Consider the following 24,644-nt stretch of genomic DNA (forward strand, 5'->3'; position numbering starts at 1 on the left):
ATTATAACTATATTTAAACAATATCCCTTCCCCCTGCCTGGCAGTGGTGGCATACACCTTTAATGCCAGCACTCGGGAGGCAGAGGCAGGCGGATCTCTGTAAGTTCGAGGACAGCCTGGTCTATAAGAGCTAGTTCCAGGACAGGCACCAAAGCTACAGAGAAACCCTGTCTCGAAAAACCAAAACCAAAACAAACAAAAACCAATTACCCCTCCCCCAATAAAAGTGGTAGCATTCATAATCCCACATACAAAGTAACAGGTTATGTAAGTTCATCATCACACTGCTAATAGGTTGTTAGAAATGCCTTCAAATTCAGGAAGTCAACTATAAAGTGCATAAATGCATTGCTTCTCTTTATTCTTAAGAGTGTAATAGCCAGCCGGGCGATGGTGGCGCACGCCTTTAATCCCAGCACTCGGGAGGCAGAGGCAGGCAGATCTCTGTGAGTTCGAGACCAGCCTGGTCTACAGAGCTAGTTCCAGGACAGGCTCCAAAGCCACAGAGAAACCCTGTCTCGAAAAACCAAAATAGCCAAATGAGTGTAATAGCCAAAGTACCATAAAATTGTATTTAATATGGGGTGGCTGAGAGAAGGCCAGGCAGTATAAAATAAGATAGAAAGAACTGTTTTTTTGATATCTGCCTTCTCCAGAGCCTGTCAGTGAAAGATTAGCCTGGCCATTATCAGCTACCATTCATATTGAAGGTCTATTTCATCAGGAACTACAGTTTTTCCTTTATATCCATATTGTCCCAAATCTTTACAATTCAGAGCTATGTAATAATACCTTTCTATCTGGATGAGAAAAAGTAAAGTTAGTAACTGCTATAACACCTATATTCCTGCTTAAGGGCTTTTCAAGTTCAACATTGGCAGTGTCTTTCCATTCTTACCTCCAGCTGGAATCCATACTGCAGAACAACATTTTTGATATCTTCATAGCTCAATTCTATAGAAAGTTCATTTGCCAGATTTTCAAAATGGTACAGTAGAGGACCTATGTTGTGAGAAACTATGAATGAGTTACATGAACATAAGCACGCACTAACAGCTTTGTACACTGAATTCCAGACGTAACAGTTGAGTAGGAAATGAGGTCAAAGTGAAAAGATCTACTACATTTGCTGAGGACAATTATCCAAACTTCTGAAACATGAACGCATCAGTTTCAGCTGAGAAAACATCTTATCACAATTGTATTCTCAGATTACTCAGTCTTGTCTTTACCTTTGAGTTAATCATAAATCCTACATACAAGTTAGCTCCATTTACACTCCTCAGACAAAATACTAAGATGGAAGGAAAGGAAAAAAGAAAAGAAAGGAAGCCGGGCGGTGGTGGCGCACGCCTTTAATCCCAGCACTCGGGAGGCAGAGACAGGCGCATCTTTGTGAGTTCGAGGCCAGCCTGGTATACAAGAGCTAGTTCCAGGACAGGCTCCAAAGCTACGGAGAAACCCTGTCTCGAAAAACCAAAAGAAAGGAAAGGAAAAGAAAAGGATTGGAAGAAAAAAGCAAGGGAGAAAAAAGTAACAAGTGAGAAGTGAGATAGTTTCTGCTCCTAAGAGGCTTTGCCATCCTGTCATCCTGTGGGTAAACATTTTCATCTCCTTAGTTTGGAGGTAGGCTTTTTCAAAGTAGCCCAGGAGGCCTTGAACACCAGATCCTTTTGCCTCAGCCTCTAAATGCTAGGAATCTAGTCATGCTGCACCCCCTTCTATTTTTACCTAAACCACTAGAATAAATGACCATGAATATAATTTATATGTTAGCATGCTCTTCAAAATAACAGTCGCTCTTCCTTAAACGCCTACTCTTATTGAGACAATTTCTGGTCATCTGATCAGTCCTAAACTATATCAAAGCCTTTTTACAGAAGGTAGAGCCTCACAGCAATCTTTACAGTCTTCAAAGCTTATTTTACGTCTGCTCCTGTTCCACTTTATTAAAAAAATGTTTATTTTATGTACATGAATGTTTTGTCTGCAAGTATGTTTATATACCACATGGAGGTCAGAAGCAACAGGACTTCCTGGTTACCAGAGTTACAAAAGGTTGTGAGAAACCACAATGTGGGTGCTGGGACTAAACCTGGGCCCTCTGCAAGAGCAGAAAGCTCTCTTAACCACTGAAACATCTCAATAACCCCCTTGCTCTATTGTTTTAAGAGAATCTGAAAATACAGTTTTATAGGTATACACTCACCCAGTAAGTCACATGTGGCTACTGATGTGGACTGAGCCCAGTCCACAGTGGGCAGCACCATCCTTAGACAGGTGGGCCAGGGTGTGTAAGAAAAGTAGACTACACCAGAGAAAGCAACACAGGAAGAATTCCTGTGTTTTTGCTTCACGCTCCTGCCTTGATTCTCTGCATGGTTGACTATAATCTGTAAGCTAGAGTAAGTCCTTCAGAGTACATTTTTAAAACTCTTTTACTGCAGTCTTATATCTCACACTACCTTCAGGTAAGTATCAGCACTCTCTAGTTTGCAGACTAAACATCAAGCAATATATACAGATGAATGTGATGTATGTGCATATGTGTGTACACAAAGGTCAGAGGATGACACTGGCTATCCTTCTCTATCATTCCCCACCCTATTTCTTTGAGACACGTTCTCTCACTGAACCCAGGACCATGTATGGTGGTGGCCAGCAAGCCTCAGTGATCCTCTTATTTCTATCTCCAACAGTGCTGAGGTTTCAGGAATGCTCACGGCAACATCTGGCTCTTCATTTTATAAGATTTATTTTTATTTTATTTATGTGGACGTGTCTGTGTTGAGTATATGCCACATTCATACAGATAACTGCAGAGGCCTGAAGAAGGCATCAGATTCACCCGAGTTACATACAGGCTGTTGTGAGCCATGAAACATGGGTCTGGGAACAGTACTCTGATCCGCTGGAAGAGTAGTAAGTGCTAGTAACCTCTAAGCTATGACTCCAGGCTACATACCTGCCTTTGTATGTGGATGCTAGGAATCAAATTCAGGTCCTCATGCTTGCATAGCAAGCACTCCCATCCACATAACCATCTCACCAGCCCAAAGAAGTCTTTACGTTTCTTTTAAGTCTACCAAAATGACTAACTAGTAAACGTTGATTGTATAACTTTAAGTGTTTATAACATTACCAATCAAAGACAGTGACTGTGGTGTGAATACTTTCTGTAGTCTTTTGTTATAAACTGTGCTGTGACAGACATCTCCACATATTTCAGACCTTCCCTTACACAAAGACATTTCTTGAGTCAACAACTATTTTTACTGACGTGGTTCAAACTGCCAAGAGTTACAGAAGGAAGGTCTCTTAGCTGAAGTGCTTGAATACAGGTGTTTGAGATTTTAGAATATTTACATATACAAAAGGAGGTAGAGGAGGGGACTGAGTCTAACCACAAAACTAGTTTCATACATACTTAATTGCGTAGCATGATAGTTTGTTTGGACAGTCCTGGACTACCAAGGGCTTTGCTATAGGTCCTGGACTACCAAGGGCTTTGCTATAGGTCCTGGACTACCAAGGGCTTTGCTTATAGGAAGGTTCTAACCAATGAGTTATAACTCTAAACTCTAAAACTAATTTTGCACAGTAGTTTTAGTGCACAAACATACTGCCTATCATCTGCCAGATGAAATCATGTATGAACTCTGTCACTTGGCATATCAACATTTTAGAGCAATTTAGACTTTCAAGTTCGGAGAGATCTGTATAGATTTTCACTCACAATTACATGAGGAGTACTGTCTCCAAACCTTATCAGGGTGAGAAGCCATGGTACTGTTACTCTGGAAAACAGGTCAGTAGTTTCTTGCAAAATTTGCTGCCCACTCATCATATATAACTAAGAAATTTCTTTACTAGGTGTCAACCCAAGAGAAATGAAATCTTACAGCCACACTTAAGATTTTGTGCCAAGTGTCAATAGCAACTTTATTCCTAACCAACAGTCTGGCAATAAATCAAATGTCCATCCACTGAGAACTGATAAACAAAATGTCACACATCCATCCAGTAATGTATCACTCAAAAGTAAAAGGGAACAATACATGGGTTACATATTGACCTAAGAGAGTCTCAAAAGCATCATGCCAGACAATGGAAACTGGACACATAAAACACTACACTGTCTGGTTCTGTTTATATGATATTCTGAAAAGGGGGAGACTGAACTTACAGAAACCCAAACAGCAGTTTCAGCTATTTTTTCAATTATCATCTCTCTTCATATTGAGAAAGAACGAAGATGTATTTTCCTTGATCATAAAATATATACAGTAAGTTCATAATAGAAAGTTATGACAACATGAAACAGCATCAAAAGAAAACAAAACCATCTCTAATCCATTCACTGACTCTCAATGAAAAATATACTGAATCTCCTTGCAGGCTTTCCTTGATGCACAGTATGAAGTATTACATATATGGTTTAGCATCATTAGGACGGCGGAGAACCACTGTTGTAAGGCATTTTCTTAATTAATGATTGATGGGGGAGGGGCACCCATGGTGGGTGGTGTCATCCCTGAGCTGGTGGTCCTGAATTCTATAAGAAAGTAGACTGAGCAACTTATGAGGCAGAAGCCAGTAAGCAGCACCCCTCCATGACCTCTGCATCAGCCTCCAGGTTCCTGCACTGCTTGAGTTCCTGTCCTGACTTCCTCCAATGATGAAAAGCACTGTGGAAATGTAAAGCTAAATAAACCCTTTTTTTGTTTATTTGCTTTTGGTCATAGTGTTTCATCATAGCAGTAGTAATCCTAACTGGGACAGCAGCTATGTGCAATCAACACAACACTGCAACACAAGACAGCCTTCTTCAGACATCAACCGCACTGACACCTTATCCTTGGAATCCCATCTCCAGAACTATGACAAAATAAATGCCTGCTGTTTATCCAATCTGTTAGGCATTGTTTTAGTAGCCCAACCTAATCAAAAGATCAAATACATTCTTGCAATGTTTGCTAAGGTAGTTTGAACAGATTAGAGAATAGAAAGATATCAGGGAGGCACCAGAATCATCTTGAGACATCTAGACTTTTTTTAGTCCATGAAAGACAAAACTGGCTTGGAACACAAGAGCATTATTTGAATCAAATATACTGACAGAGAATTAAAACTAATAGGGGAAACTATGCAACCAGGTGGCAAGAACGAAGTAAAGAGCCAGCACATGGTACGTAAAGTAAAAAACACTAACAATTTCCATAATACACCAATATTTAGGGAAAACTAGATTATATTATTTTCTAAAGATTTTGCTTTTAATTATATGTATATGTGTGCGTATGTGAGCATGAGCGCTGGTGCCTGTGGAGGCTGGGGCATCTGGAGCTCACTGGGGTTACAGGTGAGCCACCTGATGTGAGTGCTGGGCAATGAATTCTGGTCCTCTGCAAGAAAAGCATGCATGCTGAACTGCAGAGCCATTTTTCCAGCCCTGATTATTTTTTGTAACATTCTTTAATTTATACATGCAAAATATTCTATTCATGAAGTATTAAGATAAGGTAGGTGTTTTAATTATTATAGTTCCTCAGATTGTTTTGAGACCTTGTGTCTAGATGACTAGAAAGTCTACCCGTCCTCTTGTAAGTACCTACTCCATGACTTCTGCTGTCCACAACACAGAACACAACTGCAGCGTAACTAGTTTTAGAGAACAGCCGCCCTGCTTAGAAGGGCCAACTTTGTTATATATATCAGGCACTTGTTATATAACTTTAAAAATACTAATAAAACAAGTGTTCACACACAAAGTTACTTGTATCAGTTAAATCAAGTACCTCAGAAGGACAACAAACTGTACCATAGCTCAGTAACTAGGAACCAAACCTTCAATTGTGTATATATAGGATCATGTTATTAACACTGAGCACAAACTGGCAGTCTCAGAATATGAGCCTGCCTCTTGCCGCAAGTAAGCCTGGGACCTTTCTGCTAGTTATTAAAGCAGGCCTCATTTTCTTCCACGGTTAGTAAATAGCGCCTTTTCATTAGGGCTGCTCTCAGAGGCTGATGGAGCTCAGTGGAAAGAGAACCTGTCTAGGTGTACAACATCCTACTTTAATCCTCCAGGACTACAAAACAGGATAGGGCTGCTATGAATTTACAGTATTTATAACAGCACCTAAATCACAACACACGGGTTCCCAGCAGTATCCTTACGTCATTCCTTAGGCCAACTTTCCCAAAGCATTTTCTTGTAAAGTTCTAAGGTTTAAGATAGGGAAAAAAAAAATTAAAAAAAAAAAAAAGATATGAGTCCCTTTTTTGGGGGGAAGGGGGCCGAGAACAGGGTTTCTCTGTAGCTTTGGGGTCTGTCCTAGAACTAACTCTTGTAGACCTAACTCTTGTAGACCAGGCTGGTCTTGAACTCACAGAGATCCACTTGTATCTGCCTCCTGAGTGCTGGGATTAAAGGCTCGTGCCACCATAGCCCAGAGAGATATTTGATTCTTATGATGACTGCATTTTACAGCTGTTCTCATCTAATCTTACAAAATTCTGAAGAGAAAGTAGGAAGATTTACTACTTCTAGTCTTGGTCCTGATGAAAAAATTTCTAGTAAAAATAAAATCAATATACAGTACAACTGTCAGAGCCTCAGCAATAAACTAGGTCTTTATGTTTGCCCTTTTCTTTGGTAGAATTATCATGAAAGTCTCATACTCTAAGCGTGGTTAACTCTGAACATAGGGCACACATCACACTTAAGGAAGACATGCAAACTTAAATGAACTATACTCCCTCTACCTTTAAGAGGAGAAAATAGGCAATTACCTTTTAATTCTTGATAAAGGAAAAAGGCATACTCATAATTATATTTTAGTACCAAGCAACAGGCTCAAAGTACAAGGTATTTTTGCATGTATGAAATTGTATTTCTATTGCTTCTTAAACTCATGATAGTTAGAAAAACTATTTTATCTACTGGGAGGAGAATTCCATGATGGAGGTAAAGTCCTTCCTTTAAAGATTAAAAACAATAAAAACATTGTTTTAGTGTGAACGTTTTTTTTGAAAATAGATCCTTCTCTCATACAATACATCCCAACTATTTTCCCTCCCTCCACTCCCCCTAGATCCCTTAGAGCTCCTGTGTCCCCCAGATCCACTCTCCCTCCATTTCCTCTCCAGAAAAGAGAAGGTCCCCAAGACATGACAGCCAGACAGAACTAAATAAGATATAGTAAGACAAGGTGAAAGCCTTCCTATGGAGGCTGCACAAAACACCCAATAGGAGAAAAGAGTCGCAAGAGCAGATGAGAGTCTGAGACACACGCACCCCTACTGTTAGAAGTCTCACAACAACATCAAGTGCAGACCCATGCTTGCTGCTTCAGTCTCTGAAAACACTCTCCTCTTAATGGAATGAAACGCTACCACCTGCATGGAGCGGGGGAAGATTACAAGGGACCGAGATGAAGCAGCAGACTGAACTTAGTATGTGCGGATGATCTAAGAGGATCACCCCAATGCTTGGATTGCCACTGCTTTCAGGTTTTCACCCACTTGAACGTGGTCCTAACAGATAATACAACATAATTACAATGTTCACAAGCATCTGGTACCGTGCCACTACCAAATGGGGAAAAACTCTAATCCTCAGACTGATGTGTAAAATATTAATGAACATTAAAGCACTTACCGAGGTTTATCCAAATTCCACCTGGTTTGAGTATTCTCCATATCGTATCAATATAATCAATTACATTGTGAGCTGTGTCTATGAAGAAACAGGTGGCAATACAGTCCCAGGTATCTAATCAACAGAAATCAGACCATTGCATCTGTTATTTTTTTTTCTTTCCCCCCACACCTGCCAACTAACTCTTGCAGAGTACTAATATTTCATTTAGCTGAAGGGATACAGACACTATACTATTTTGATCAACACTATAATCAACATGATTATAGCGTAGTATATACAGTAGTCAATTTGGAAATCACTTGTTATTAACACATCAACACATACTACCAAGTCACACTGTGAAAGAGTTGCTCAGCATCTACACTCAACTGTAGCCTTTAGTTTTACTATGTTTATTCCATGATGCTTGTAACTAAACCTAGGGTCTTGAGCTTGGAAGGTGCTCTGTGATGACCTACCCTAGCTCTCATCTAAAATCTGCATAAACAAAATAATCATCATCTTGATTTTTGAGTTCTGATTTAAACCAATGTTAATCACTGATTCTTGCAGGTTTTAGAAGTAGGCCTTTCTTGCCAATTTGAGAAATGATGACATCAAAATACCCGAATACCTAGCATGACTTGATAATCATCAGGGAGAAGTTGGCTGGGAAAGACACAGCAAAGGTGGGCCCTCGACTAGAAAACTGTTTAGCTCTTGTAAGCTGTTCCTGGCAGAGGTAGGGACCAGATTCAAGATGTACTATCTATTCTAATACTGACATTGTAAAAGTGCCCAGTCCAAAAGAGATCATCTGTGTCCTCTTCCAGTCAGAGGAAAACAATTCCTTGTGGCACTGTAATGCTTTCCACTACTTCACTATTCTCAGATCTTGCTCCTTAACATTCACTCAACAGCTCAACCTCTCTTCACTGTTCTGTTCTATCTTCAGAATGCACTTTGTCCCAATCTCAGAATTTAGGCGTTTATTTCCTATTTTAGGAAATTAGATAAATAAAATCTTTCTGTGTTGCTACTCCCTGCTCCGAGCCATATTTCAGGGGCTTCCTGATCCTCTCAGAGCACAATTCAAACTTCTTGCTTTAAGTGAGCCTAACCAACCCTGTGCCCTCTTATCTCCCTCATCCCCACTACTCACTTCACCATAGCCCCTGCTGAACTCAGCCAAGCACTCTTTCCTAAGCCCCTTGCCATCCCTAAACATGTGACAACCGCCTTCTTAGTTTCTATTGTTGGGCTTCGTACTCTTATTTTCTTACATACAATACTGTATGTTATGGCCTCTTTGTTCCTTCCAGTTGTAAGTCCCTTGAGGCTAAGGCCTCTGTCCTGCTAACTGTTAGGTTTTCGATGTCTAAGAATGTCCTTGGCATTTAACAGGTGGCAAATAGATACATGTTAAAAGGATACTCTTGCTACTGCTCAGATTCTGTTTCCCTTTTTCCTGCTACTGCCAGTTCATACTTTTCCCTTTCCATTCCTGCCTTCCTCCAATGTCTTTAATAACCTGTCAGTCTGAAATCTAATTTCCAACCTGATACCTTCTACAACTGAAGCTAACCTACTTTTTAAGACATATCACCCATAAAATTTCTTTCCTTGCCAATCTAATCCTGCTGCAGTCCCCGATGACCTTATTCTTTTAACTACTCATCTCTGTCCATCAAGTCACAACCTCATTAGAAAGCTCAATTCCCACTATTTATTTCCATCTTACTGCAATTACTATACATTTGGACTCTTTTATTAACAGAGTCAACATCTCTTTTTATTTTTAAGATTTATTTATTATATATAGTGCTCTGCCTGCATGTGTGCCAACAGAAGAGGACACCAGATCTCATTACTGATGGTGAGCCACCATATGGTTGCTGGAAATTGAACTCAGGACCTTTGGAACAACAGGCAGTGCTCCTACCCCTGAGCCATCACTCCAGCCCCAAGTCAACATCTTTTGAATGTACATATATTTCTTTACATTTCCTATCACTGCCTTTTACATGACTTTGAAAATGTCACTGACATTGCACACCTTATATTTTGGCATCAAAACAAATGGTTATAACACTGGGTCACTGTTTAGAATAACAGATAAGAACTTTAAGCACTTGCTTTGAACTTACTGCATTCTGAGTAAATCTCCTGAAAGTCTCCTGCTGTCATTGAAAAGTTAGAACCTGGAGGAAGACTGTGGGGGTCAACATCAGGAAAAAAAATGGGTCGAATTTGATCAGCTGATCTCCGATTATTGCTAAACTGATGGATCCAGGGATAAAGTTTATATTTGTTAATTTCAGAACATCTGTAAAATATGAACATAAGGTTCAATGTTAACTACACATTTTACCAAAAAAGAATCTACTTTAAGCATTAAAATATCTACTGAAGTTTTTTGCATGAAACTAATTAGAACTGAAAAGTGCCAATCTACACTACTCTGGTATTGAAGGTGTGTATACATGTAAATGACCAACCATGGATTTAAAGAAACTCAGAGATTCACATGTGCTATTCATTCGAATTAATAAAAAAAATTGTTAAAATTTTGTTGGTTTTTGAGACAGGGTCTTATGTAGCCCAGCCTGGCCCTGAACTCACTGTGTAACTAAGGATGGCACTGAATTCTTGATCCTCCTGTTTCCACCCCACAAAAGCTGAGATTAGAGGCTTGTGCCACCACACCCAGCAAAAATGTATTCTTGAACCTAAACCTTGAGTAAAAGCAAGGAAATTCGTCTTGTTACCTATTTTTACCATTTTGTATGTAACCTCTTCCCCCCACCTCACCAGCAACAACAGAGCACTGCACTGAAGAGCCGAGTATGTCACTGTAGTGTGCTACTGAGCCAGGGGACTAGCTCTCTGTCTCTAACATGCTGCACCTGCTGACTTACAATAGTCACTCTTGTCTACTACCTTCTGCTAGAGGACCCAGCAGTTTTCAGACCTCATTCCAGGTGCAGTAAGCATGTATGAACGCTTACTGAAAAGTCAGTTAGGGAAAACAGTTACAATTGCTACTATGACCTCTTCACCAAGAAACAAAAGGTAAAAAGACCTTTAAAAAAAAAATGAGAAAAAGCCGGGCGTGGTGGCGCACGCCTTTAATCCCAGCACTCGGGAGGCAGAGGCAGGCGGATCTCTGTGAGTTCGAGACCAGCCTGGTCTACAGAGCTAGTTCCAGGACAGGCTCCAAAACCACAGAGAAACCCTGTCTCGAAAAACCAAAAAAAAAAAAAAAAAATAAAAAAAAAATAAAAAAAAAATAAAAAAATGAGAAAAAAACCTTTTCTATATCATAATTAATACTAAAGAGTCTACAGAGAAACTGTTTTAATTTCTTGAACTGCCAAATTACTTTCTAAATAGCTGTTGCTCGTCCTGTGTCAACACTGCTAGCTAGTTAACCTTGGCTACAGTGGCAATTGGTATAAACATAATTAATTTACTGTAAATATGATCTATATCAATCAAGTACTATATACTTTTCTTCTAATTCAAAATTGTTCAAAAATTGGTAAAGCAATTTAATTTTGAGAAGTTACTATTTCCAGCAAAAAGTAAATTAAATACCTGTTGAGTACAAAGTTGGAAGAAAAGAGCATAAAAAAACTCCATTCATTTCCTTGACAAGCATAACCTAGCATAGCTATTTCCCAGGCCAATCTTCCTAGTCCAGCACCAGGTACCAGAATATTTACTTTAGAAGAATCCCTGCAATGAAACAAGGCAATTATATCCTGCCCCTCAAAGAGGAAATAAAATTAGAAAGAAGAAAAAGACAAAATCCATATTAACAACTAAAAATTTACTGAATTATTCAATAAGAATAAGCTTACTCAGAGTCTTGACTTCTTAAATTGAAGTATTTCTAAATGTCAATAAAAGTAAGATATAGAAAGAATCATTGCATTATCAAGTGAGAATTTTATCTGACCCCCCAAATACTTCTCAGAAAAAAAAATTGAATCACATTGTATCTAAAGATTTATAGCCATTCTTATTTTGGGGAAGATAAATCATCCCAAAGTGATCTCTAAATTACATATGGGACATTTGAACTTCATCATGAGGTGGAGAACACTTTAAAGTTCATACAACACAATGATTTACAGAAACAAATAAATTAATTATATTTAGATTTTAATGTATAAAGTCTCAGTTTTGATAGATCTCAGGTACAAAAAGGAAAGGGCAGAAGTTCTGGGCACAGTAGCTCATACCTGTAATTCCAGAGCTGGGAGGTTCAAAGGATGGCCACTGAGTTTGAGACTAGCCTGGCCCTCATTGTTAACTCCAGAGTAGCTTGAGAGACAAAATAGGACTGTTTCCACTGCCCTTACCTATTCTTCCAGAAGCGAGAAGTAGAGGGATGGGATATTCTCTTGGAGAAAATGGGCAACTGCCTTCTTCTCAAAAGGATTTCATTAAGTAGCCCCAGACTGGCCTCAAACTCATGACCTTCCTGCCACAGCTCCCCTGATAAGGACTTCTGGGCAAGCACTCATGACAAATATCCCGCAACAGACCAGAGACCCTATTTATCCCATCACACTGCCGTTACATGCTCCTTTTCTCAAAGGTCTGCTAGTTTACCTGCACACTGCAATAAGCTTTAGAAGAAAAAAAGGTAGGAAGCAGGGAACTTTTCTCAGGAACCCTAGCAACTCAAATTCTAGGGTTACCAAGATGGCTCAGTGGGTAAAAGCAGCTGTGACCAAGACTGACAATCCAAGTTCAATCCCTAGGAACAACACAGTAGAAGGAGAGGACCAACTCTTTTGCACTATCCCCTGATCTCCACATGTGCACTGGTGTATGCAGAGTACATGTAGTCACACACACACAGCTTTTCTTTTAAAGAGAGGAAAATGACATTTGTATAAGAAGCTAAAGGAAAATGTGTGTAACCAGTTGGCACTGTCTATAAAAAAAGGAATTTAACTATTACACTTCCAAATTTTGGTTCTCTTTCAATTCTATTTCAAACCATTCAAATCTTACTACCTGTTCCCTGAGGTGTGCACTCTCAGAGATCAACAGGGCCTTTTTTTTTTATTAGCATTGTGTTCTATAGGGCAATCTTTGCATATTCCATTTTAAAACAACAAAAACCCAGAAACTTGGGGCCACGGAAATGGCTCAGTCAGTAAAGTGCTGGCCATGCAAGTCTGCAGACTTGAACTGCATCTCCAAAAACCTCATAGTCCTGGCACCAGAAGGCAGAGACAAGAGGATCCCCAGGGCTTTCTAGCTCAATCAGTGAGCTCAGGTTCAGTGAGAGATCCTATCTAAAAAAAAAAATAAAATAAAGAACAACTGAGAAAGACATCAATGTTACCTCTGGCCTCCATCCCCATGCATGTGCACACACACACGCACGTACACATACACAACTTACGGGAACTTGAAAATTCAGTCTACAAATGTAGTCCCAAAGGAATTAGCCTGGGGTAATTTCATTTTCTGTATCAATTTATGGAACACATGTTTGAATAATACATCTCTTAGGAATGGGCACACACCTTCAATTCCAAAACTCAGGAGACAGAGGCAGGCAGATCATTGTGAATTTGAGGCCATCCTTGGCTACATAATGAATTCCAAGCCAGCCAGGTCTACACAATGAAAACTGTGTCTTTAAAGAAACAAAACAAAATTCAACAACAACAATTTAGTAACTTATGGAATATTGGCTTTATACCCAAAACCATGAACTTTGTGCCAAAAGGAATCATTTTAAGTGTGTATATTGCTATTAAAAGGCACTAAGACACAAAATACTGAATATATCAAGACCCTACCTCACAAGTTAGCAAACACTATTGCAGATCTTCAAACTGTTCATATGACAAAAACGGTGTTTTCAAAGGGTCTTAGAACAAATTTAGTAGAATTAAAATATGATTGATCAAGAACCAAACAAGGAATGGGGGAGATGGCAAGAAGGTTTTCCTAGGGGGATGGAGAGATGGCTCAGTGGTTAAGAGCATTGCCTGCTCTTCCAAAGGTCCTGAGTTCAATTCCCAGCAACCACATGGTGGCTCACAACCATCTGTAATAGGGTCTGGTGCCCTCTTCTGGTCTGCAGACATACATGCAGACAGAATATTGTATACTGTATACATAATAAATAAATAATTTAAAAAAAAAAGGTTTTCCTAAATGTGTAATATTAGCTAGATGTTTCCCCCAAAGGTATATATGCTGATATGAATCTTTAAGAAGTCTCAAGCATTCCTTGTTTTCATGGAGAGGAGAAACAAACTTAAAACACAGATATGGTGGCTTTAAAACTTGAAAAACCAGGAACAGATAGATATATAAAACGTTGCTAAATAATCAAATGTTGCCTGCTTGAGATTCTCAGCAAAAAAGTAGCAAGTTGACAAGTTAGTAAGGTGCATTTACAACAGATGCCGACTCCTGACACACAGGGCACCTCAGCAGTTCATCCAAGACAGGCGTGAAGAAGAGGAGGGCCTCCTAGGACAAAACTAAACACACACTCTTGACAGAGCTTTATTTAACTGCATTATTTCTCCTTTACAAATCAGCAAACTCTAACACACTGGACTTTGTTTTGTGGTATCAGCAGAGTGACACTTGGCTGACCCCTGGTGGTAGAAATATTCTGAAAATTTAGTTTATTGACTTCATCTGTTTCCACTACTTCAAAGCATTTAAAATTACTTACGGACCTTATATTTAGAACCTGCATATTTACATAAATTCTGAATGGTGTTCTATATAAATAAACTATTAAAACACTATACCAGGACAAGGACAGCCAGGGCTACACAGAGAAACCTTGTCTGGAAAAAACAAAAATAAATAAATTACAGGCAACTACATTACTTCTAATAGTTGGTATTATTATTAGAATAGTTTCCACGTACAGAAGTATATCTGCAAATCAGATTCAACAAAATTGAACTCTAAGAAAGATTTTTAATAAACATGATAAGCACCACCAAATTGTCCTCCATAAAATTTTTACAAATTTTTTTCTTTCGCAAGAAAAATGTTTCTTCACAGCTTCACTGTTCCCTAATTTTCAAATTTTGTAATAAACTATATGAAAAATGGCTTCTTAACATAGATGTTTTAGATTTGAATTTTCTTGTGAGATTGTCATATTCCTTTTATATGAATTTATGTCATTTTCTTTTCTTAATCTTAGACGGTTTTATCACTGGGGTATTATTCTAGAATTATGAACATTTGAAATTTGATTTGAGTGAAGTCTAAAAGACATACCTGTTTTCAGTCAAGAAGGCTTTGAGAATAGAGAAAATGTTCTTCACTCTATATAATTGCACCCGGCACTCTATATTTCCTCCATTTTCTCCTTTAAAATGGATTCCCCTAAGTTAATAAATCCCTTCATAAAAATAATTTAAATCTTTATTTTAATATAAATATAAAATGGTTCTTTAAAACAGTATTTTCCTAAAAAGTACAGGAAAATAAAATTTTTACCAAGTCTGTCTGCCACCGTCTTCTGGAGTACAGTAAATACTGACACACTCATTAAAAAGATCACCCTAACCTGTCTTAAAATAGGCACATCAACTAAGATCTTAAAACAACAATAACAAAAAAATAGTTCTTATGATAAAAACTCTGAGCCCTTAAGACAGATAAAAACTCTGAGCCCTTAAAACAGGCCCAAATGTCTTTCCTTCACATTTATGCACTTTATAGCTCGAACCAGCAGGCACTTGGGAAATGGAACATTTGTTTTGTGGTGTTTCTTTATTGTTTGCTTGTTTGGGTGAAAATTTCAATACATACTATTCTTCCAAATGATTAGTGTTACACTATCCTTGTGCTCACGCTTTTGATTGAGACATGGTCTCAATACTTAGTTTGGCTAGCTTAAAACAGGGTATACCACAGTGGCCTTTACCTTGTGTTGCTCCTCCTGCCTCTCCCTACTGAATACTAGGATTACTGATGTTCGAGTCACCACATTCAGATAAGCCCAAATTTTGTTTTTTTTGTTTTGTTTTTTGAGACAGGGTTTCTCTGTGTAGCCTTGGCTGTCCTAGAACTCACTCTGTAGACCAGGCTGGCTTCGAACTCACTGAGATCCACTAGCCTCTGCCTCCCCAGTGCTGGGATTAAACGCCCAGCTAAACTTAGATTTTAAATGAAAATAAAAAGAGATGGCACTGCCTGATAACTTCAATGTTAACTGTTTCCAATATCAGCATAGAAAACCACTTTTAGGAAAAACCAAAGCAGAGACGAGTGATCTGGCATTTGGTAAAATGTAGAAGGTATTTCATTAACACACAGATCCTTGCAGAATTTGATCCTGTGCCTTCAAATTTTGTACTTAAAAAACTCAAAAGTCGGGCGGTGGTGGCGCATGCCTTTAATCCCAGCACTCGGGAGGCAGAGGCAGGCGGATCTCTGTGAGTTTGAGACCAGCCTGGTCTACAAGAGCTAGTTCTAGGACAGGAACCAAAAGCTACGGAGAAACCCTGCCTCGAAAAAACCAAAATAAATAAATAAATAAATAACTCAAGCACATTATTTCCAAACATGGACAAATAGGAAAAATAAAAATGTTTACATAAAACACTGTAATGATCAGGTCCAGATAGTTCTATGTATATCCGTTAGACATGCTATCTTTCATAGATATCTCAGAACGGCCATCACTGAAATCTCAGTAAGGAAAGGCAGTTGAAACTGAGTCAAATCCAGCTCAAGTATAAATAAGGACATCAAATTCTTATGCCTGCTGTGGCACCATCTGAGACCCAGATGACAACACTTTATCCAGAACTAACCCAGATTCTGAATGGCTGTAATTAAAGTGCCTCATCCAGGTCCTTTTCCTTCTCTGAAACAGGGTTTTGCTGTGTGATTAAGGTTGGCCTCAGATTCACCACCATCCCGCCTCAGCTGTGTAGGAGCACAAGGACATGACACCACACCTACACCTGGCCATGGGGTTTACATTTTATGGGAAACCTATGCCTTTAAATATGTGGCCCCATTGTTTAACTTTCTTTAGCTACAATACAATAAGGCAACTAATCTAAGTAAAACAAGACAAAATAATATAAAAGGAAATACACAATTTTCCCATTGGGTCTAAAACTGGAGGGAATAAACACCCTCCCCTGACCCACATATGCCATTTAATGTTTATAAGTGTGTGTATGCATATCCTTACCACGACTGTAACATTGTTTCCAGGGGAGAAAGTGGGTGGCTGGAGAGCAGTATCAGAGGTTCACACCCTTCTTAACCTCAGCTTTGAAATCTTTTACCTACTGAAATATGCCTTTTTCTTTTACTTTTTATGTAATTTACTAGAACCACCTAGAGTTCATTCATCCATTTACCTGCTTACACTGTCAACACTGTAACAGCAGAAAGATAACTGTTAAGACAGTAGTGAGTGTACAAGCTTACCCTACCTTTAATAATGACACAGGTTTTTAGATAAGCTAGTATTGAAAGGCTGATTAAACAGAATAGCATATATTATTCAAGAATCTGAGTATGAATAAAAGTATAAATATGTTGTAATTTATGCTGACATAAACATCTGATCTTTGAACCTTTGAAATTCATTCTACTTTGAAATTTCTACTTGAAATTCATTCAAGCTTTGGTACACTCAAATTTTAAAGAGCATTACTTTACAATCTACTTTCAGAGACAAAGACACTTTGAATTTTCAGGGATACGTAGACTTCAAAGTACTGATGACATTCAGAGAGAATAAAAACTAGAAACTTTAAAACAAATAATATCCCCATAGAAGCAATGATGTTCATAAAGGTTCATAAACTTTAAAGCAATTACAAAAACTATAAAAAGTTAATATAAGAGATTAGGTCAGGGGCTGGAGAGATGGCTCAGTGGTTAAGAGCATTGCCTGCTCTTCAAAAGGTCCTGAGTTCAATTCCCAGCAACCACAAGGTGGCTCACAACCATCTGTAAAGAGGTCTGGCGCCCTCTTCTGGCCTTAAGGCATACACACAGATAGAATATTGTATACATAATAAATAAATAAATAAATAAATAAATATTTTTTTAAAAAAGAGATTAGGTCACTGTTCTACTAGCTGTGGAATCCTTCATGAACTGCCACTGATAAAAATCTCAGGCTAGAGTGCAACTCATTGGCAGGGTCCATGTGCAGCACATAAGCAGGTAACTTGTAGTAAGTAGCACTGATGATTGACTACAGCAGTCTTGAAGAACTGAAGTAAAGTCTTCAAGATGAGTCTTACTGAAGATTTCTCCCTATCTTTCAGAGAATAAAAAACAAGCTGTAAACATTTCAAGGTCATACGGGTAGAAAGTAAATGCTTATTCCTAGTAAAACATAACTGTTGGCCACTATCCCTTATAATAAATGAGTGTAGAAATCACAAACAAAATATTAGCAAATCTAACCCAATAATATGCTTAGGAAATTATTTATCATAACCAAATGTGATTTATCCCAAGAAGGCAAAGGTGGTTTAAAACAAGAAAGTGAGAATTTAATAAAATGGGGGGTTGGTGGAGAAGACCTGCAAGGTTGGCTCAATAGAATCAAAAGGTATTTAATATCCAACATGTGGGGGCTGGAGAGATGGCTCAGAGGTTAAGAGCATTGCCTGCTCTTCCAAAGGTCCTGAGTTCAATTCCCAGCAACCACATGGTGGCTCACAACCATCTGTGATGGGGTTTGGTGCCCTCTTCTGGCCTGCAGGCATACACACAGACAGAATATTGTATACATAATAAATAGATAAATATTTAAAAAAAAAAAAAACCAAACACTCGTACACATAAAATTAAAGATTTAAAAACAATTAAAAAAATATCCAACATGCTTTCTAATAACAATGGAAATTATTCAACAAGAAAAAGAGAATTATGAAAACTCTATAGTTAGTATTATACATAGTGGTGAAAAGAGAAAATTCCCCCCCAAGAACAAAAATAAAGAATAAAAGGTATTCAAGTTGGAAAGGAAGAAACAAAGACTTTTTGTATGATATCTTACGTATGGAAATCCTCCCCACCAAAAAAAAAAAAAGTCTGCAAGAAAGCTAGATCCTCTTCAGAAAGTTCAGTCCAAAATGTCAAAAGATCACAAGCATTTACACCATGACTTTTCTGATGTTTATTCTCCTGAAAATAAACTACAGGACATAATGGAGAAGTGAATGAGCTGTATCTGACATATATGCATGAAAATGTATAAAGAAACCCATTATGTTGTATGGTAACTTAAAAAGATAAAAGGAAGAAAATACTTTAGAAGGAAAAAAAATCCAGAAAGCCCAAATTTTGATGATTTTAAAGAATAGCAATGAAAATACACACACAGACACAGAGAGGTATCTAAACATGGGAGATAGTCAAGCATTTTCCGTTAAAGTTGACTCAGCAACAAAATATCTTGCTCCTAGCCTTTGTAGATGACATCTCAATAAGCTGATGGTTTCCTGTGTACACAGTAGCTGATTTACTACTGATGTAGTAATTGTTTTTATGTAAAAGACCAGTAACTACTTACTGTTACAAAATTTTCCTATTACTCTGTCTTAGGAAGATGCTGAAGTTAATGTGTATGAAGTAGATGAAATATTTCCAAAACCTTATAAACCAGTTGATTCTCTAGAAAGAGGCAATAATCCTGTATTTATTTCTTGTTGCAAGGTTTATAGAAAATTTTCTTTTTTTAAAGATTTATTTATTTATTACGTATAAAGTATTCTGTCTGCATATATGCTTACACACCAGAAGAGGGAACCAGAGCTTATTACGGATGGCAGTGGTTGCTGGGAATTGAACTCAGGACCTCTGGAAGAGCAGCCAGTGCTCTTAACCTCTGAGCCATCTCTCCAGCCTATAGAAAAAATTTTTAAGAGACTGTCTGAAGCAATAAATACTTGCAAGTATTTCAGAAATTTAAGACAAACTATTTACCCTTCCCTCTATACTAGTGTCCTGACAGAAAAAGCAAAATGTCATTTATTTTTGATTAACTTTTTATGTTAATCTTCACTTTTTTTGAACGTAAATGTCCCACTAAAACAAAACTGTTCATGCAAAAACTCAAGAAAACAAAGGAAGTTTTCAAAAGAAACTCACAAACAACACAGATGTTGGGGTTATTGGGCAGTGACTAAAAAAACAAAAACAACAAATGAAAAGAAAAAAAATCACTGTAAACTACACTGAGCTGAGATGTAGCAGCACAGGCCCATAGTCCTAGCACTCTGGAAGTGGATCTGGACAGGAGGAAAAATTCAAGACCAGCATGAGTTCATGAGCTACAGTGAGACCCTGCCTCAGAAAAGCATAAAGTTAAAGCATCTAATTGAAGAGATAGACCACGTGTACCACAGAGGAATTCAGCACTGAGTATTTGTATGTGTGTTTGTATCTGTGCAGCAGAATGCCCAAAAGCAAATGACATCTGAGTAATAACAAAGAGACCCCATATCTGTTTTGGGGTTCTGGATAGCATCTCAAATTACAAGAAACCAAATCCTTGGAGAAATAGCCACACCTCACAGGAAACTACAACATGGGTCTGAAACACTTTATATATTTTCACACATAAAAAAATAAAGGAATTTGAACAACAAAATTAAAATAATGGTAATAGATTATAGTTCACTGAGTACAAATGATGAGTCACTAAAATAAATATATAAAGGAGAGAGAAGAGCCTTCCTTTAGTAGAAGGCAGCCTGCAAACTCTGAAGGCTAGGAGATGGCCTCACATAATAACCACAAGTGGACCAGATTCTAGAGTGAACAGGACATGCTCTAAGGAGACTACCAGGGCAATTCTGAAGTCTGAGTATATACCATCAGGTTCCATAACTGTGTTCAAGGGTTAATTTCCTGACTCTGGTAACTGAAAGAGAACACACTTAAGAATAAAGTGAGTCTGGGTGGAGGCACACACTTGCAATGCCAGACTCAGGAGGCAGAGGCGGGCGGATCTCGGTGCTCCAGGTCAGCCAGGGCTACAGAGCGAGAGTCTGAAGACTGACACTGTGAATTTCTAGGCAGGAAGAAAGCATGGCAGACACTCAGGCAAGTCTCAAATGGCTTCACAGTCATTCTGGGTGTGTGCTTTTGGACATCCACGTGCTGGAAGATGGAGAGGAGGAGAAGGTGGGAATGATACAGCTATGTTCTAAAATGCCAAAACTTGATGACTTTTGGTAAAGAGTATATGGAGGGTGGTTATACAATTCATGAACCATAATTTTGAAGCAATTTCAAAATTAGAAGTTCAAAGCGAGAAGAAAGAAAGAGACACAGGCACTGACATTCCTCAAGGGATACACTCAAACTCGGGAGCTCTGAACAGGGACCAATGAATCCCGGGGGTCTGAGGACAAAATTCACATTAGGAGCATGAGGGAAAGTTAGATTTTATTATTTTTTAAAAATGGTCTACTTTAAATTGTATACATTGTATGTGTCTGTGTGTGGGAAGAAGCATATATGAGTACCGACGCCCACAGGGTCCAGAGAGGGCATCGGATCCCCTGGAGCTGGAATTCCATGTGATTGTGAGCCGCCTGATAATGTTCAGCTGGAAATTAAACTTGGTGTCCTCTACAAGAGCAGTAAGTAGAGGCTCTAACTACTGAACCATCTCTGTAGCCCCAAACAGATTCTAACTACAATAATATTTAATTGATATTTGTCCTCAATTACAAAATGCAGGCAATAAGCAATGTTAAGTTTAGGAATATCTATGACTTTATCACCAATAGGAATCACATTTTTATGAAAAATAATGTACAAACTATTTAGCATTTTCTTAATATATTACGTATACCCACTGCCAGGCTGTATCTAATCAATACATTGTAAAAAGTACCTAGGAGCACAGTATTTGTTTAATTAAGATACATTACTTACTTTGTTTATATGAATCTGCGTCTGTGTGTCTGTGTGTGTGTGTGACTAGAAATGTATGAGTGTCTTCTTCAGTTGCTTCCCAACTTATTTTTGAGACAGGATAGGGGCTCCCAGTTCAGATTACCAAGAGCCAGGTTCTTAAGCAGGTGCTAGGGATCCAAACACAGGCCCTCAGGTATTGTAACAAGCACCACCCCAGCCCTCCACAAATTTGCTTTTTAAAGATTTCAGTAACTTTATTTCAAAATAACCAGTTCTTTGAGGTCATGAATTTCATTGTATTCATTTATGAATGTTAGTCTGAAAATCAGACCATGAGCTTCCGAATGTCTGAAAGGTTCTATGTTAAAAAATTAATTAAATCTCTCTGGTCAGTAGACCCCCTCATTTCTTTTAAGAATGCCATAATGAGATAAAGTAAAATCTACCACTTTTGCTTTGCTATAAAAACAACTTATAAAGCAGTGTGTATTTTTGATTATGAGTATTTATTCTAACTTTAGCTTCAAAATTTCTTGAAATTACTAGAGTAAATGTTACAGAACATAAAAACTCCAACCTCACCCAACTGCAGCATTCAGTAACAAACAGATCTCTCAGACATGTAAAGACATGCAGGCACAGAGCGGCTATGAGAATGAATCACAAGGTGAAATGTTGTGGCTAAGTGCTTACATGCCTTAAAGAAAGGGGTCAGAAATGCAGCACTATTTACCATCTCTCTTTTGGGAAGTTTTTTATGATTTCTTTTATGATTGGCTTATAGCAGGCATCCCTTTCTGCTTTCCCAGTTTCACTCCAGTCTCTTACAAACTGTTTCAATGTAGATTTTAACTTATCCATGTCAAACGTAGATGCTGGCATAATCTTTCCATTGCCCTGTTAAAAAGGGAGGGGAAAGAAAAGAATTATTTTCTGAAAGTCAATCTTGAATATGATTAAATGAGCATACTAAGATACAGGTGGGTCAGTGGATAGTGATTAGTCTCTCACCTAGGGGCCCTAGCGCATCTTGAGAGCCTCCATGAAAAACGTTCGGTGCTCTCACTTCTACCCTCAACAGGGAAGAATCATTAATCATAAAACGACCACAAAGTGAAGCAGCCCTTACTTGGGAAAGGACCAGCACTGAGCTGCTATGGAGACAGGACATCCCACCCTCCAAGAGAGGGAAGACACTCCCTCCAGCTCACTGATGAATAGCACGGATGGCTCACACTGGACTGACCAAACTGTACCATCTACCATGTAAATACGAAGAGACTTCAGTTCCTATTACTGCTAGGTACTTGATACTTAAGTGAAAAAATTTCTATTTTAAATATCAACAAATAGAAGATACTGAAAACGCAACAAGGGAAATTAATACAGATAGTAAAGTCTTTCAGAAAATTAAGTAAGTCATTTATATACTCTAAGATTGAAAACACCACGTGAAAGTACCTCCAATTATCTCGGTGTTTAAGAAACAAACCGCGAACAGATGCAATCTCTAGCATGCTGTTCCAGCTTCATCACATGGAAACATCCTCTCGGTAGAGTGGATGACCTGCTCAAGGTCTGCACATACAGACGGTTACCCTCACAGGAAAAGAGACAGAACAAGTTTCACATACATCTTCTCCATATTCTTTATTTTCAAACATATGTACGCAATCGTTCACAATGGTCAGCAGTATTTCCTGATTATGGTCAATGCATTTCCGGATCTTGTCCAAGTGGAGAGGAAACTGAGGAAGCAGTTTCTGCTGGTTATCTGGAAGTGACCGGAACTGTCTTTCTGTTCGCTTCACTCGTTCATGCATGCTGGTGCTAAAACAGAAAAGGTGTTTATTTTAATTGCCAAGAAGAACTCTCGCCAGAGGTCAACCATACTTTAAGACTGCCATCCCACATAACTATTCCTTAGCTATGCTGGACACTGCCCTCTTTTACTATCCTTTGACTTCGGAAGAATAGCAGCTTAGAAAGTTTATGTTTTTCTTCATGAGGAATACTTCTTAGAACAATCAACAACAAAATGGTAAAAACAGATATGTGTACTAATAAGAGGAAACAGATTAATTTACAATTACTTTTAATAATTAAAATTTTAATAATTAAATTTTCAAATTAAACATTTTGGGCACTTAGATTCCTGTATCATCAAGTAGTAACATGTTGCTGTAAAAGTACATTGAAAAGGTCTGGATAGCCAGGCGGTGGTGGTGCACACCTTTAATCCCAGCACTCGGGAGGCAGAGGCAGGCGGATCTCTGTGAGTTTGAGGACAGCCTGGTCTACAAGAGTTAGTTTCAGGACAGGCTCCAAAGTTACAGAGAAACCTTGTCTCCAAAACAAAACAACAAAATAACACCCCCCAAAAAAAACAAAAACAAAAAAGGTCTGAATATATAGTTCAGTGACAAAGTAATTGCCCAGCATGCTTAAGGAGTATAGGCTGAATCCCCAGAATCAAAACAGTAATAATATACAATAGAAAATGTTTTGAAAATAACTAAAACCCAGTCCAAGTTGAATTCTGAAAAACACAAAGCATACAATACCAAAGTATTAAGCAAATGGAAAATTAAGATTCTAAAGAGTTCCAAATGTAAAATTCACAATTTGTATTTCAAAAGCTTCCTAAGTAGAATGGTTCTTTGGGGATTGCTTATTCAGGAAGTGAAAAAGAGAGCCTTATTTTTAGAAGCTAAATATATACTCACACCTAAGTGTCATTTTACATCAATGAAACTGGCAAAAATCTAAAAATCCAAACTAGATCAAATATTGGTAAAACTGTGGAAAACTCAGAACATTTAGACACTAATGGTGAATGCACATCACCTTGCAAAGTAACAGCATACTTAGTAAAGCTTACTGTTTCATCTGCCCTGCGAACTAGAAATTATAATCTTACACTCAGGAAACACAAGTCACCTTCACCACAGCATTGTCAAATGGCAAACAAAAAACCCACAGACCACAGAAAGCCCATTACAGTGGTCAGGGGAAGAAATTATAGCTCTACAGTGGAATGCAGAGAAATGAACACAGCACTACCACAACCAGAACA

At 38.2% G+C, this 24,644-nt stretch overlaps 1 protein-coding gene across 2 annotated transcripts in view; it reads right to left on the minus strand.

The window, feature by feature from the left end:
• Carnmt1 (carnosine N-methyltransferase 1) overlaps window positions 1–24,644 on the minus strand; it is a 33,128-nt gene that overhangs the window by 2,613 nt on the left and 5,871 nt on the right. For both annotated transcript variants that reach the window (XM_057779605.1, XM_057779606.1), the window contains exons 2-7: window positions 23,203–23,398; window positions 22,302–22,465; window positions 11,243–11,383; window positions 9,793–9,971; window positions 7,664–7,777; window positions 899–1,002 (exon numbers count right to left, since the gene is read on the minus strand). In XM_057779605.1, coding sequence (XP_057635588.1) covers window positions 899–1,002; window positions 7,664–7,777; window positions 9,793–9,971; window positions 11,243–11,383; window positions 22,302–22,465; window positions 23,203–23,398 — 898 coding nt within the window. The remainder of the gene's footprint in view (window positions 1–898; window positions 1,003–7,663; window positions 7,778–9,792; window positions 9,972–11,242; window positions 11,384–22,301; window positions 22,466–23,202; window positions 23,399–24,644) is intronic.

Source organism: Chionomys nivalis, chromosome 8 (assembly GCF_950005125.1).
Source record: "Chionomys nivalis chromosome 8, mChiNiv1.1, whole genome shotgun sequence".
Taxonomy (NCBI): domain Eukaryota; kingdom Metazoa; phylum Chordata; class Mammalia; order Rodentia; family Cricetidae; genus Chionomys; species Chionomys nivalis.